This window comes from Kryptolebias marmoratus, linkage group LG7 (genome assembly GCF_001649575.2).
Source record: "Kryptolebias marmoratus isolate JLee-2015 linkage group LG7, ASM164957v2, whole genome shotgun sequence".
In the NCBI taxonomy this organism is placed as follows: Eukaryota; Metazoa; Chordata; class Actinopteri; order Cyprinodontiformes; family Rivulidae; genus Kryptolebias; species Kryptolebias marmoratus.
The window spans coordinates 1,516,949-1,529,610 of record NC_051436.1 but is presented as its reverse complement, the minus strand read 5'-3'; the positions used below and the strand labels follow the sequence as shown (position 1 = coordinate 1,529,610).

The following is a 12,662-nucleotide window of genomic DNA, read 5'->3' as shown; positions in this document are numbered from 1 at the left end:
TTAACATTTAACATTTAGATATAACATTTAGGATTTAGATTTATATTTAGCATGTAGCTGTAACAATTACATGTAATTAGCTAAATGTTGTAAAAAGTGACATCAGAAAATCCACACTACATTTTTAAACAGTGTTTGAAGCTAAATGTGACAAAATTTAGGCATGAATTTTGAGCACAAGCTCGTTTACAAACGGCGCCCCATACGCAGGAGGCCAGCGAAGCTCACCTGGAGGAGTTCTTTGAGGACACCAGGACTGAGGACACATCGGGACAGACCGCTACGAGAGACCCTTCCTGCCTACAGTAATCATCATCTATAACAACTCTTATAACAACTAGGATTATGAACTACAACAACATTCAATTTCCCTTTGGGATAAATAAAGTATTATTGAATTGAATTGTCGTTTAGTCTGGTCACATTGACTTCCGGTGGGATTATTATAAAGTTTTAGTTTTTATTGCCGACCCAAAAAGAGCGTAATTTACCAGTTTAAAAACAAAAGTATAAAAAAAACCTCTGAATGTATTGTTTTTGTATTTTGAAATTTACTAATTCATTTCGACCAATGACGCGGCACGTTTTTACGTTGTGATGTTCGTTGCTTAGCAACGACGTGTTTACTTCCGGAGTTTCCAGGAAGCATTTTGTTGTCAAAATACTGATCATTGTGACGTTAGTGATGAATTAATGTGAGCCTGGTCAGTTTTCTGTCGATGTAGACCCAATATTTAGGCCGACATTAAGACATTATTGATGCTAAATGCTAATATAGCATGAATAATGATGCTAAATGCTAATATAGCATGAATAATGATGCTAAATGCTAATATAGCATGAATAATATTGCTAAATGCTAATATAGCATGAATAATGTGACTCATCCACTCAGTTGTTGAGTCATAGTTTTATTTTTCTCCCATGACTCTTGTTCTGAGAGATAAACATGTTGTTACAAGTTTATAAGACAATTTAATGATGGTTTTTGTCCTTGATTAATTGGCCTCACTGCAATATTTTCATAATTTAATCAAAGTTAGTTTGAGTCAAAAGTTTCTGATGTTTTGTGGGTCAGAACTGCTGATGTAGAGAAAAACTTTACTGCTCAACATATTTCAAGTTCTCGCTGCTTCAGTCCGACTCCAAGTTCTCATCTCACCTGTTTCCAGGTCGGTACCACCTGATTGGTTCCTCTGAGCCAATCATCGCAGCTCCTGGTGATGATGTCATCCTGCCGTGCCGCGTGGACCCTGATTGGGACGCAGTGGAGAAGACGGTGGAGTGGTCCAAACCGGACCTAGAGGTGGACCCTTCAGACAGGCAGAAGGGCGTGGAGTACGTCTTCCTGTACCGGTCTCAGAGAGAGAACCGGCACATGATGATGGCAGCCTACATCGAGAGGACGTCCCTGTCCTCTGAGGGAATGAAGCACGGAGACGTGTCCCTGAGGATCAGGAACGTGACGCTCAAAGACAGCGGCAGGTTCAGATGTTTCATCCCGACCCTGAGGACGGACGCAGAAGTTCGGCTGGTTGTCGGTGAGTAAACGGGTCCAAACCGGAGGTTCTGGTTGTTTTTAGTTTTTATTCTGTGTCATGAAGACGTGATGTTTGTGTTTGTTGTTTACTGACTCGTTTGTTGTTGTTGTTGTTTCAGACCCGGACTTTGTCAGCAGCACAGCGTCTGAAACACCGGTGTTTAACAGAGATCTGATCCATCCAGAACCGCAGAACGAGACGGACGGTGAGTCCACAGGAGACGATCAGCCTCACCTGTGACCCTGGTTCTGTATTTACAGATATCCTGACTGTTTTTAATTGTTTAGTTTCAGGTCGTCGGTCCAGACATCACATCTTCATCGTTGTGGTCATCCTCCTCTTCTTCATCTGTCTGAGTGCAGCGTTTGCCTGCAACATGAAAAAAGTGAGTCAGAAATCAACGTTTAGAACTTGTTTTCATCAATAATTGAGTTACTGATTAAATGTTTCTTCTCAGTTTCCAGCTTGTGATCCTGAATCAGGCGACGGTTCCACAGCCTGGCCGCCTTGCTCAAAGGCAGAACGTTATGAAGAGGAGATCTCTGCAGGATCGACTCTCCTGCAGCTTCCTGTCAGCTCAGAGATTCAAACCAACAACCTGGACGCCATGAGACCACATGGGTGACAGCAGGTGAGAATCCTTTGGACCTTTAAAGTTCTCAGAGGAACGTCGGTTCCTTCAGCTCCTCAGTTTGTTGGGAAGTTAAACCTCCTCGTTCCTCCCGTCTGGTTCCGTTTGTTTCGCTGTTTGACCTTCTTGTTTCTGGAACGGACTGCTTTCATTCAGCTGAACTCGTTGTTCTGGGCCCTTTGTACCCTAATAATAACGCTCATGATAACATCATTTTACAACACACACATGCTTCCAACAGCTGGGCTTACAAGCTTCAGCACCACGGAGAGTGACTGTGTCATTCTGAAGTCCATCAAACGGACACGGAGAACAACAAAAATGTTAGGCTACATGGTCACTAATGATCAAACAACACAAATTCTAAGCAGTTCAGCACCATGGACAGCGATCAGATCATTGACCCCCACTTTATCTGTTTCAGCACAGAGCCTGTATCAGCAGCGTTCAAGTTGAGTAAAGCTGGCACAGCGGCCCACATGTTCACAAACACAGTTTCAATATGAAGTACTTTAGGCCTTCTCACCACTATTTGTTGTATCTGTTACTTGTTAGCATGTTGTACTGGGTTTGTCCTACACGTCTGTTAAAGCATCTGTTTCTAATAACTGCTGCTGTCATTGCAGCATAGAACTCTTTTGGTAGATCACTAGCAACATATATTTTGCCATTTCAAATAATGCTGGTGTAGATTCTCAGTCATCCAGGACACGGTAATTTCCAAAAAAGGTTAAAAACAGAAACAACTAACTGGACTTCAGGAAACAGGAAATCTTTCTTGCCACATGCCATCACTTTATATAACAAATGTTAAGTTACCATTGTACATATCTGTCCATAAATTAATATTGTACAGACTGTTTACAAAGCACTATTGTACAGTTTGCACAGATTTTTTAATACTCACTGTTCATATTGTACTGAATTTTACATCTTACATTTTGCATTTTATCTATTTATTTTTATTTTTATTTTTGCTTTTTGATCTGTGTGTATGGGTATGCTGCAACTGCACAGTAATTTCCTGTTTGGGATAAATAAAGTACTTCTATTCTATTCTATTCTTCTATTCTGTAGCTGGAGACGTTTCATTTCCCATCTGAGGAACATGTCTGGAACATGGTTTGAGAGAAAAGGGTCTGATGGTCGACACCGTAGCCACATCCCACATCATCACTAACACTGAGAAGTTTAAAAGCTGCTGGAAAAGCACTTCATGGAGCTGGCTGATGGAAAGCAGATAAGTGGTGCTGCACTCAAGAAAGGTGATGCCGTGGTCCACCAGAAGGTCAGCGAGGGTTGCCATGTGACAGCGACACTGCAGAAGGCACGCTACATCCCAATATTCCCACAAGACATCATCTTTGTCAAAGCTGCAACCACCAATGGAGCTGAGGTCCACTTCAAGGAGGGAAGTAACCAGATAATCCACATGTATGGTACCAGGTTTGACATTAAAGAGTATGGGAGGCTTTACTATCTGAACACTATAAATGATAGTGATAATAAAGGATGTTATCTGTGCTTTGATATTCAGACATGGCATAAGATACTTGGTCACTGTAATTACGATGATAACGTTATTATATAATTATATCACATATCTTCTTCTGTAAAGCATCAAGGTGACAGAGGTAAAAACAGTTAGATGAGGCTGTTTGTGTGATTAGGTGAAACTGAGGGTGACTAACAGAGGTTAAACATCTGTCCTGTGTTGTTTTTATTTATTAAACATGTTTTACTTTTACACCAGTATTGTTCTTATATTTTATAAAGACAGGATGTTCCAGGCCTGAATGTTAACAGTTCATCTGTCCAATAAACACATTCTCTTAACTATAGTTAGGGAAGCACAACAAACACAAATGAAAGTTTTACTCTTTTAGGAAGGAATTCCCTTCAGGTTACTGAGACACACCTACAAACACGTGAGTTAGAGTTCATTTGAATCCACGCAGGAGAACCGCCTACGAAACAGTTTCAGTTGATGTTTTTTTCTTCCTCTAATTAAAGCTGCTTTCAAAGCCTGTAAATATTCCAGAGAAAACTTCTGTGGGATTAAACCGGAACAATTAACTCAAAATGAAGCTCTTGTTGCCTCATCAGTTTCAGGAAGACCTTTATTTTTAATCTTTATCTGTTTTCCTTCTTCCTTCTGTTGAATTTCAGACTAAAAGCTTCTTTCTTTTCCTCTAAATGAGGTTTTGTTTCAAAGAGGAAAACCCGAAGCGAACCAGGAAGGAAGTTTTCTGTTTTTTCCACAGAAAGGTAGAAATGACGTCTCTGTTTCGTCTCTTCGTTTAAACTTTTCAAATATTTAAATAACATTTTAAATTTATTGAAAAAGTGAGGATATTATTTCAGCCAATTTGAGGTATTATCTACAGATTTACTGACTTTAGGTTTTAATTATAGTTTTGCTCATTTGAGTGTACTTATTTTAGATCAGGCGGCGGGCGACATTCCCTGGATCAAGGCTTTTATTTATACTCTGTGTTCTGGTGTTCTGGACGGGTTCAGGTCCAAACATGAAGCTGTTTTCACCTCCAGTGATGAAGATTTCCTGAACAGGAGCATCTCAGTTATATCCTGAAAGCTTCAAAAAGCTTTAATCCACTTTAACACAAAATAAATAAAATCAAACTGTTCGTGTTTTTATTTTTTACATTCAGAACATGACAGAGGTTCTTTGGATTATTTCACTTCTTTAACTTTTAATATAATATTTTATTACTCGTTTCTTTTTTATTATTAAATTCATAGTTATTTGATAAAATATGAGGACATGAGGAGACAGAAGAAAGACAAAAAACCCCCACTTATTTTATTAGAATTAATTCATAAATATTGTCCTGTATCGGTGTATTTCTCATACACAGATCAGGCAAAACAAACAATAAAATAAATATTATTCTGGTTTTTTCGGTTCTGTTGAGAACTGAGAAACCTGCAGGTTTCTGTTGGTTTATTAAACCAAAAAAGACCCAAATGTAATCATCTTTAAGAGGAAATTTTGCAGTTTTTTGGGGACTCTTCTGGTTTTTGTTACACATGCCGGGTTAAAAATGATGATTTATCTCCTCGTTGCATCAGATCAGATGTTTCTCTGTTGAAATGATTCGGAAAGACGTTCTATGATTCTAAGATGTGGAATAAAACTTAGAGACAGGCGGCAGATTCATTTCTGTCTGCTGTGAACAATAAAAACTACAAATATAAATATAATAATATTAAAAACTTATTTTAACTACAGAAAGTCATCAAAACTGAACAAAATATTTCTTAAAAAAGACTCAATAATATTAAAAATAAACCACAAGAACACATTTTTATGTAAAAATCAGTTTGTTTCAACTCATAAAACACAGAAACACATCACTAACACAGATAATTAATAGTTTATAAACAGGCTGTTTACGTTTAAAATCCATTTTCTTGTCGTCTTCTTCATCATCATCATCGTCTTCTGTTCCCTCCAACAGCTTCGGCTCGAGCTGCAGACACAAAACATTTGAGCCTCAAATAAAAAGTTTCACCAACTGCTGCCTGTTAAAATCTGTCTCCGATGGGCTCCTCTAGAGGGCGCCAGAGTTCACTGAAACAGCTGCTTCCCTGGTTCTGCTGACCCACAGTGACGCACGGCGGAGGCAGCTTCATGCTTCGGGTCTGTTTTGTCAGAGTCTAAACCCTTTAAGGTCAGAGAGACGGAGGGACCAATTAAATGTAATCCACACATTTAGCTTTTCTTTTGGTCTGAATTAGGCGAGCGGCTGCCGGCTGCAGATAAACAACAACAAAAACACACAAATAAACCGACAACAGAAGAAAACAAACCGTGTTCTGGAAACCCAGAGTCTGAACTGGGCCCGGAGGAGCGGTTCTGGACCTGAAGGAAACCGTTGGATGGAAGGATTGAGTCAGTTTTGAGAGGAGTTGTGGTTTAATTTGGTTCCTTATTTTAGTCTCAGATGTCTGAAAGAAGCCGGAGGACACGGCTGATAATCAAGACTTTTAAATTTTAAAGACATAAATTAACCCGATTAGTTTTTAACCTGCAGCTGAAATAAAAAATCAAACTTCAGGTTCAACACAACATTTACAGCCTTCGGTTTAACACAAAGCTCTCACCTCTGGCCCACTTTCTGTACGTGTAAATACACAAGATGAGGATAAAGTTGTAGAAAATGAAAAGCAGGCTGCCACAGATGACTCTGGTCCAGGGTACGAGCGGAGGACGAGGCGTCGGGGAAACCTTGGTTTCTTCTCTGGCTGAAAAAACAGAAAAAAACAGTTTTTTTTTAAAAACATGTGGCACAAAGAATCAGTTTAGTTTTATATATTTTATAAAATCTGAGGATAAAAATGCCAAGATGAGAGCAACACACTAAGATAATTCTTCTTATTCTGTGTTTCTGGCACAGATTTATATTTATAACTACTTTACTCCAAATAATCTAAATATATGTTAACATAAACACATTTATCCTGTCTTTAAACAATGATTTAATTATTTCTTCCACTCAGTTTGATCCACAGAAGTCTGGATGTTCAGAGGATGACCGATGTTCCCAGGATTTATTATTTTTGTGTTAAAAGCTTGATTAAAGGATGATAATAATAATAATGTTAATTTACTAATTTTATATTGGTCCATATATTTATCAGTTCAGGACAGGACTGTAGTCACAGTTTTAGAAATGGAGCTATTAAATGAACCCTGAGGACATGATTCAGTCAATTATAGCACTCATTTAAATTGATTCTAAAGAACATTTAAACACTTTTGTAAATAAAACCTAAGTTAGTGAAAGCTGAACATTATCAATCATTCATTAAAAAGTCAAAATTTAAGTTTACTAATATACAATAACATCAAAATGTTCTATGATATGAAAACTTTGAGTTACAAACCCCTGATTTTCAGAAAAAGACGAATAAATTGTACATAAATCAGAAACTGGTAACTTTAATAAAGTAATTCATCAATAAAATATCCCGTTTTCTGTTATGAATAAAACAGTTTTCCTCTGCTTCTAAGTTTAACAAACCAAACAAACTCAGATGAAAACAGCCAATCAGAGCCAGATGCTCTTCCTCTGAGGGGCGGAGCCTCAGAGGCAGAGCTGAAGCTCAGCAGAGAGGGAGGGGGAGGAGCCTGGAGGTGGATTTGTTCAGTATTTGAGCACAGTAAACATGTTTCATCACCTCTCACTGCCAGCCAGCTCTGCGGTGACTCTCTGTCAGAAGGATGCTGACACTTGTAGAAGCCTTCGTCAGACTTGGACACAGATTTTAGAGTCTTCGTCCCTGTTGTCTCTGTCCCGATGAAAGCGCCGTCTTTGTAGAAGTGAGCCTGGAACTCTGACGTGGATTCATCATCGTCTTCTTCTTTGTAGGAGCAACGAAGCGTCACGTTATCTCCCTCCAGAACAGCATGAGGAGGACTCTCCAGGATCACACTGTGAGCTGAAATACAAATTAAATTCCATTTAACCATAAATATGTTTGGTTACGGTTGTTAAATTAGCCAGTTATCGGATAAACACAAACAGGTGAACCTTACAGGTTACAGAGATGTTGATCTTGTTGCTGCACTCCCCTCTCTGAGACTCACACCAGTACACCCCGGCATCTGCTGGGTAAATATTTGCAATCCTGCAGGAGGAGCCGCTCCGGGTTGCCCAGGGGGGCTGACATTCCTCCGTTCTGCCTTTAACGGTCCTCTTCACCGTCCAGTCGCTGGAGTTGCAGCTGAGAGTGATGCTGTCGTATCTGAAGAACTGGGACCGGTCTGGACTGATCCTCAGAGCGGCTGCAGGGGGAACAGGAAACAGTTAGGATTAAAACAGGAAATCAAAGCTGCATTCCTTCAAATTCAGGAAAAAACTTGGAAAACGAGCCAAATGTCAGTAATTTGTTTGGACAGTGGATGTTTTCTTTTGTACAAAAATCTGTCTGTGGTGTTTTATAAGTTGGGATGTTGTGTAAAATGTAATAAAACAAACAAACAAAAAAACAGAATGAAATTATTTGCATATCTTATAAATCCATAATTTATTCACAACTGAACATCGAAAACACATCAAATTTTAAAACAAAGAAATTCTGCACTGCAGAGGATTCCAGATGTTCAACAGTCCTGGATGGGAGCAGATGTTGCTCTAAAACCTGGAGATCCTTTCCAGAGGCACTCATGCACCCCCATACCATCAGAGAGGCAGGCTGACCTCAGAACAGTTCTCCTCTTTGGTCCAGAGGAGACACATCTGTTCATATTTTCTCTGTCTGATAGAGCTTTAAGCAGCACGGTGAACTGTGTTTACAGTGTTCCTGAGCAGAACAGAACCAGAACCAGCCTTGACCTTTGACCTCAGAGCCTGGTGAACCTCTGCCCATCTCTGACAGATTCAGCCTCTAAATGCTCATCTTATCTCCTCTCCTCTGACTGAGCTGCTGATAATTAACCTGATCAGTCTCTAAATGCTCCTCCAGATGTTTCTGATTCGTCCCATTAACTTTTACAGCCTTTTTTTGGCTCCTGGAACTCTGAGACGTGTTGCTGTCATCAAATTTAAAACGATCTTATTTCCTTCAAGTGTGAAAGTTTCGACATTTAACATATTTACTACATCCTACTGATGAGGTCAGACTCAGTGGTGACATGAATGAAGCTGCTGTGGAAGTTTTTCTGCCAGAACACCAACAAAAAGTGGACGTAAACAGAAGAAAGATCTTGATCAGTTTTTAGGAAACACTGATTGACTAAAAGACCTTTCAGCTCATATCTGCATTCTGCTGACCTCGTTTCAGCAGGCGTTTAAAAAAGCAAACCAAACAGAAAAACCACACCCTGTTCTGATTTATACGCCTTAAACAAACAGACAAATGCAGACATAACTTGGTGAAAGAGTGCAGCCTAAAAAATCTAATCTGAACATCATGTCTGCCTCCTGCAGCTCCTCCTCATGTCTTTTTATCAGAAGCATCGTCTCCAAACCTCCCCAGATGACCTTCATTTATCCAGGCTCCACTCCGGCACCAGAGGTCCACATCGCCTCTATCAGCTCATAAGGTGCTGATTATCTGAAGTCTTGGGTAATTTAGGCTGTAAGATATCAGGAAAAATCAAAAAATGCTCCAATTCTAACCATGAAATCCAATAAAGTAAAAAGTGTCCTGATTAATTCCTTAAATAAGTCTGACATTTTGATGGTGAGAAGTTACAGAGACAGCAGTTTTTGTGTTTGAGAAAAGAAAAATAAAAGACTTAGGAAGTCGCTCAGTCGAAACTAAACATTCAACCAGTTTCCTCCAGATCGGGTTTGTAGATTCTTCCTCAAACCTCCGATTGTCCTGCAGCAACGTGTTAAAGAGAGAAATAAAACCTGCAGAGCTGCTAACACAGGTGACACAGATCAGGAAGTGAAACACGGCGTTAATGTGACTTTACTCACAGAGGACGAGGCACAGTGGGATGAACGCCATCTTGTTGTGATGCTTCTTCAGAGTTTTTAAATCTACCTCACTTCAGCTTCCTCACTGCCTTAAACCTTCTGAAAGTCATCAGAGTTTCTTTTTTTTAAATTCAAGTGTTTTTATAAGTAAACCTCTCTGCTACAGTCTGTTCATGTGTGACACCTTTATCAGAAACATCTCAAACAATCCGTTCCTGCCCTCACGGTGTGTCTGCGCTGAAAACCACAGAGACTACCTTCATGTGAGAGCTTCGGTTTCAGGGAAACAGGAAATGAGCTTCATCGTGGAAAAGGAAACACTGACACCCTGTTTACACAAGAAAGATCTCTAGAACTGTTGGTGTTATTTCTGTTTACTGTGGTCACAGGAAAAAACAACACATTTACATGGATATCTGTGTGCTCTTTGAATCTGCTGCAGCTTCTGTGCCGGGCAGGAAATGAAGAACTATCATATGAGCTGAGTGAGGTGTGCTTTCTCTGAGGGGGGTTAGGGTTGGGATTGGTGAACATGTGAACAGAAAATAATCTTATTAGAAGGATATTTATCACATCTAAACACTGATGCTTTCACCGAGGTGGGTTCAATCCAAAATGGTGAATAAATGAACGTTTGTTCGGACTGACAGTGAGGTTGGGTTGCTGCTACGTGTTGAAAAGGATGAGCGGCACAAACAGATTGTGTGCACGTGCAGAGCAGCTACTGACTGCAGCCGTCTGTGGTGTGCATGTACGACTTCACACGTCGACGCTTCCTTTGAGACGCAAAAAAAGTTTCCACTCTGAGACCTGGGCTCAGAAAGATTCAGTGTCAGATTGTCATGTAGGCTGGAGAAGGAGGCAAACCCAGAGCGCAGACTCATGGAAAGAACTAACAGAAGAATAATTTATTCAAAATAAAAGAACAAAAGAAAGAGCTGACGTGGCAGCAAAACTAAACACAACAGACTCCAGACCTGAAACACGAGCAACCAGACAGCCCTTAGGAGTGATAATGAACCAGCAGCGAGTGGAGGAGAAGACCGGGTTTTAAAGCTGAGGGTCATTAGGTGAACTGGGCACAGGTGAGTGATCAGGTGAAGATGGGCATGGCAGGAAGACAAGATAAACAGAAGTGAAGTGAACAATGACAGGAAACAAAGACACAAGGAACTAGAACTGAACTAAGACAAGACTAACAAAGATAACTGAATAAAATAAACAATAAACTCAAACATGAAGACAACAAAAGCAATAACCTGAATATAAAAACACAAAGAAAACCCAAATCCTGACACAGATAATCTGACAAAAAAAAACAATGCAGAAATGTTATCGTTTCACTGAAAACCAGCTGTGTGTGAACGGCCCCTCGGAGTCACAAACTGGTTCTACTAAAATCTGCCTCCATGCAAATACAACTATCAACCAGGAAAAAAGGTTATTTAGTTGTTTATTTGGGTTCTGTGACGGGACATCAACACGTCTGATTGTTTGTGACAAACTTATTGAATTAGTTTGGCCACCAGGTGTTGCTGTGGGGAGGTGTTCCACAAGACCCAGTCTTTTTCTGGAACAACGGTTCTGAATGATTCGATCGCTCCAACCTTCAGTTTCTGCCATCAGTACGAACGACCCGTTCACTCAGATCAGGTCCTGGTCCTGGAGGACCACCGTCCTGCAGGTTTCAGGTGTTTCTCTGCTCTGACACACCTGATTTGCATCAGTTATTAACAGAAGCTCTTGAAGTTCTGCTTGAAGAGCAGAGAAACGACTAACCCGTGCAGGACAGGAGCCCTCCAGGACCAGGACTGGACACGACGGCTGCAGAGTCAAACCACCTGGAGGAACAGAAACTGTCCCCTGTTGTCTCTCTGCTGGTAAACATGTCAGGACCTGCAGTGATTCACTGGAAACGTTTCACTTACAAGAGCAGAAAAAGGTTTAAATGTTCAACATGATCTGCAGACAGGAAGTTCAGTAAACACACTTCTGCTCTCAGAAAAACAAAGATGAACATTCCTGCAGAGACAAATCTTTGGGCAGCAAACATGTTTCAGACGTAAAACCAGTTTCAGAAACACAGAAATGAAAGTCTTTGCTTCACGTTTCAACACCTGAGTGGTTTGATTCAGAAACAAACAAACAGTGACTTTTAAATCAAACAGCAGAAGCACAAACTGCAACATGACTTTTATTTATTAGAATAAATACATTTGTTAAATTGTTTCTTTACCAAAGCCTCCCTGTCCTCCTGCTTTTACCTCCCAGGATGGCTCGCTGCAGAAAGGATTTCATAACAAAAACAAAACCTGTCGGGCAGCAAAATAAGTCAGAAATAAGCACAAAAAACACAAAAAGAAACAAGTGGAACCATCAGAGCAGCAGGATCTTAAACCAGGATAAGAGGTGACAGAACAAACTTATAACATCTGTAATAAAACAGAAGGGAAAAGAAACTTAACAACTTTTATCTTTAATTTTTATTTAATCACTTCTTACAAAACTCTATAATCCCACCAATCCAAATTAAATACAGTAGATTTCACACAGAAGAAACAAAATTCATCCAAAATTAGTTACAAAAAACAAAGAATCAAACTATTTAATTTGCACAAAAATCAGCTGACAGCATCTAAAGTTCATCATAGAGACTTCGGTTCATTTTGACAGAAAATAATTCATTTTAGAAGCAGACAGAAGATTTATTTTCTGTTCTTTTTGACGTACAGACGCTCTGATTGACCGAGCTGAGAACAAGCAGAAGTAAATTTATAAAAAATTAAAAAATAATCACTCACATTATTTATTTTTTGATAAATAAAAAAAAATCATCAAAAAGTTTTGACTGTTTAAAGTTTCACTGACAGTCTCAGAGTTTGACCTGTTTTAACTCCAGTCATTGGATTATTCTAGGCAGACGGTTGGCTGGTTGGTTGGATGGATGGTTGGTTGGATGGTTGGTTGGTTGGTTGGTTGGATGGATGGTTGGTTGGATGGTTGGTTGGATGGATGGTTGGTTGGATGGTTGGTTGG

General features: G+C 39.7%; 2 protein-coding genes across 2 annotated transcripts in view; one reads left to right on the top strand and one right to left on the bottom strand.

Moving 5' to 3' along the window:
- LOC108249742 (myelin-oligodendrocyte glycoprotein-like) overlaps positions 1 to 4,199 on the top strand; it is a 5,175-nt gene extending 976 nt beyond the window's left edge. Inside the window, exons 2-6 of the mRNA XM_037976491.1 lie at positions 1,173 to 1,541; positions 1,660 to 1,746; positions 1,829 to 1,926; positions 1,999 to 2,172; positions 3,250 to 4,199. Coding sequence (XP_037832419.1) covers positions 1,173 to 1,541; positions 1,660 to 1,746; positions 1,829 to 1,926; positions 1,999 to 2,166 — 722 coding nt within the window. The 3' untranslated portion in view covers positions 2,167 to 2,172; positions 3,250 to 4,199. The remainder of the gene's footprint in view (positions 1 to 1,172; positions 1,542 to 1,659; positions 1,747 to 1,828; positions 1,927 to 1,998; positions 2,173 to 3,249) is intronic.
- Positions 4,200 to 4,972: 773 nt separating this feature from the next.
- On the bottom strand, positions 4,973 to 9,857 carry LOC112450092 (Fc receptor-like protein 5). Its single transcript, XM_025003407.2, has 5 exons — positions 9,627 to 9,857; positions 7,736 to 7,984; positions 7,378 to 7,638; positions 6,301 to 6,441; positions 4,973 to 5,666 (listed from the first exon to the last, which is right to left on the bottom strand). The coding sequence occupies exons 1-5, from the start codon at positions 9,655 to 9,657 to the stop codon at positions 5,629 to 5,631; spliced, it is 720 nt and encodes a 239-aa protein (XP_024859175.1). The 5' UTR covers positions 9,658 to 9,857; the 3' UTR covers positions 4,973 to 5,628.
- Positions 9,858 to 12,662: the final 2,805 nt, after the last annotated feature.

Bases quoted from the DNA above. Each gene is read 5' to 3' on its own strand.
- LOC112450092 (XM_025003407.2), bottom strand. From the start codon at position 9,657: ATGGCGTTCATCCCACTGTGCCTCGTCCTCT. The intron at 6,442-7,377 runs GTGATGAAACAT...CTGTTTTTTCAG, and splicing joins GAGCTGGCTGGCAGTGAGAG to CCAGAGAAGAAACCAAGGTT. The intron at 5,667-6,300 runs GTGAGAGCTTTG...TTGTGTCTGCAG, and splicing joins GTACAGAAAGTGGGCCAGAG to CTCGAGCCGAAGCTGTTGGA.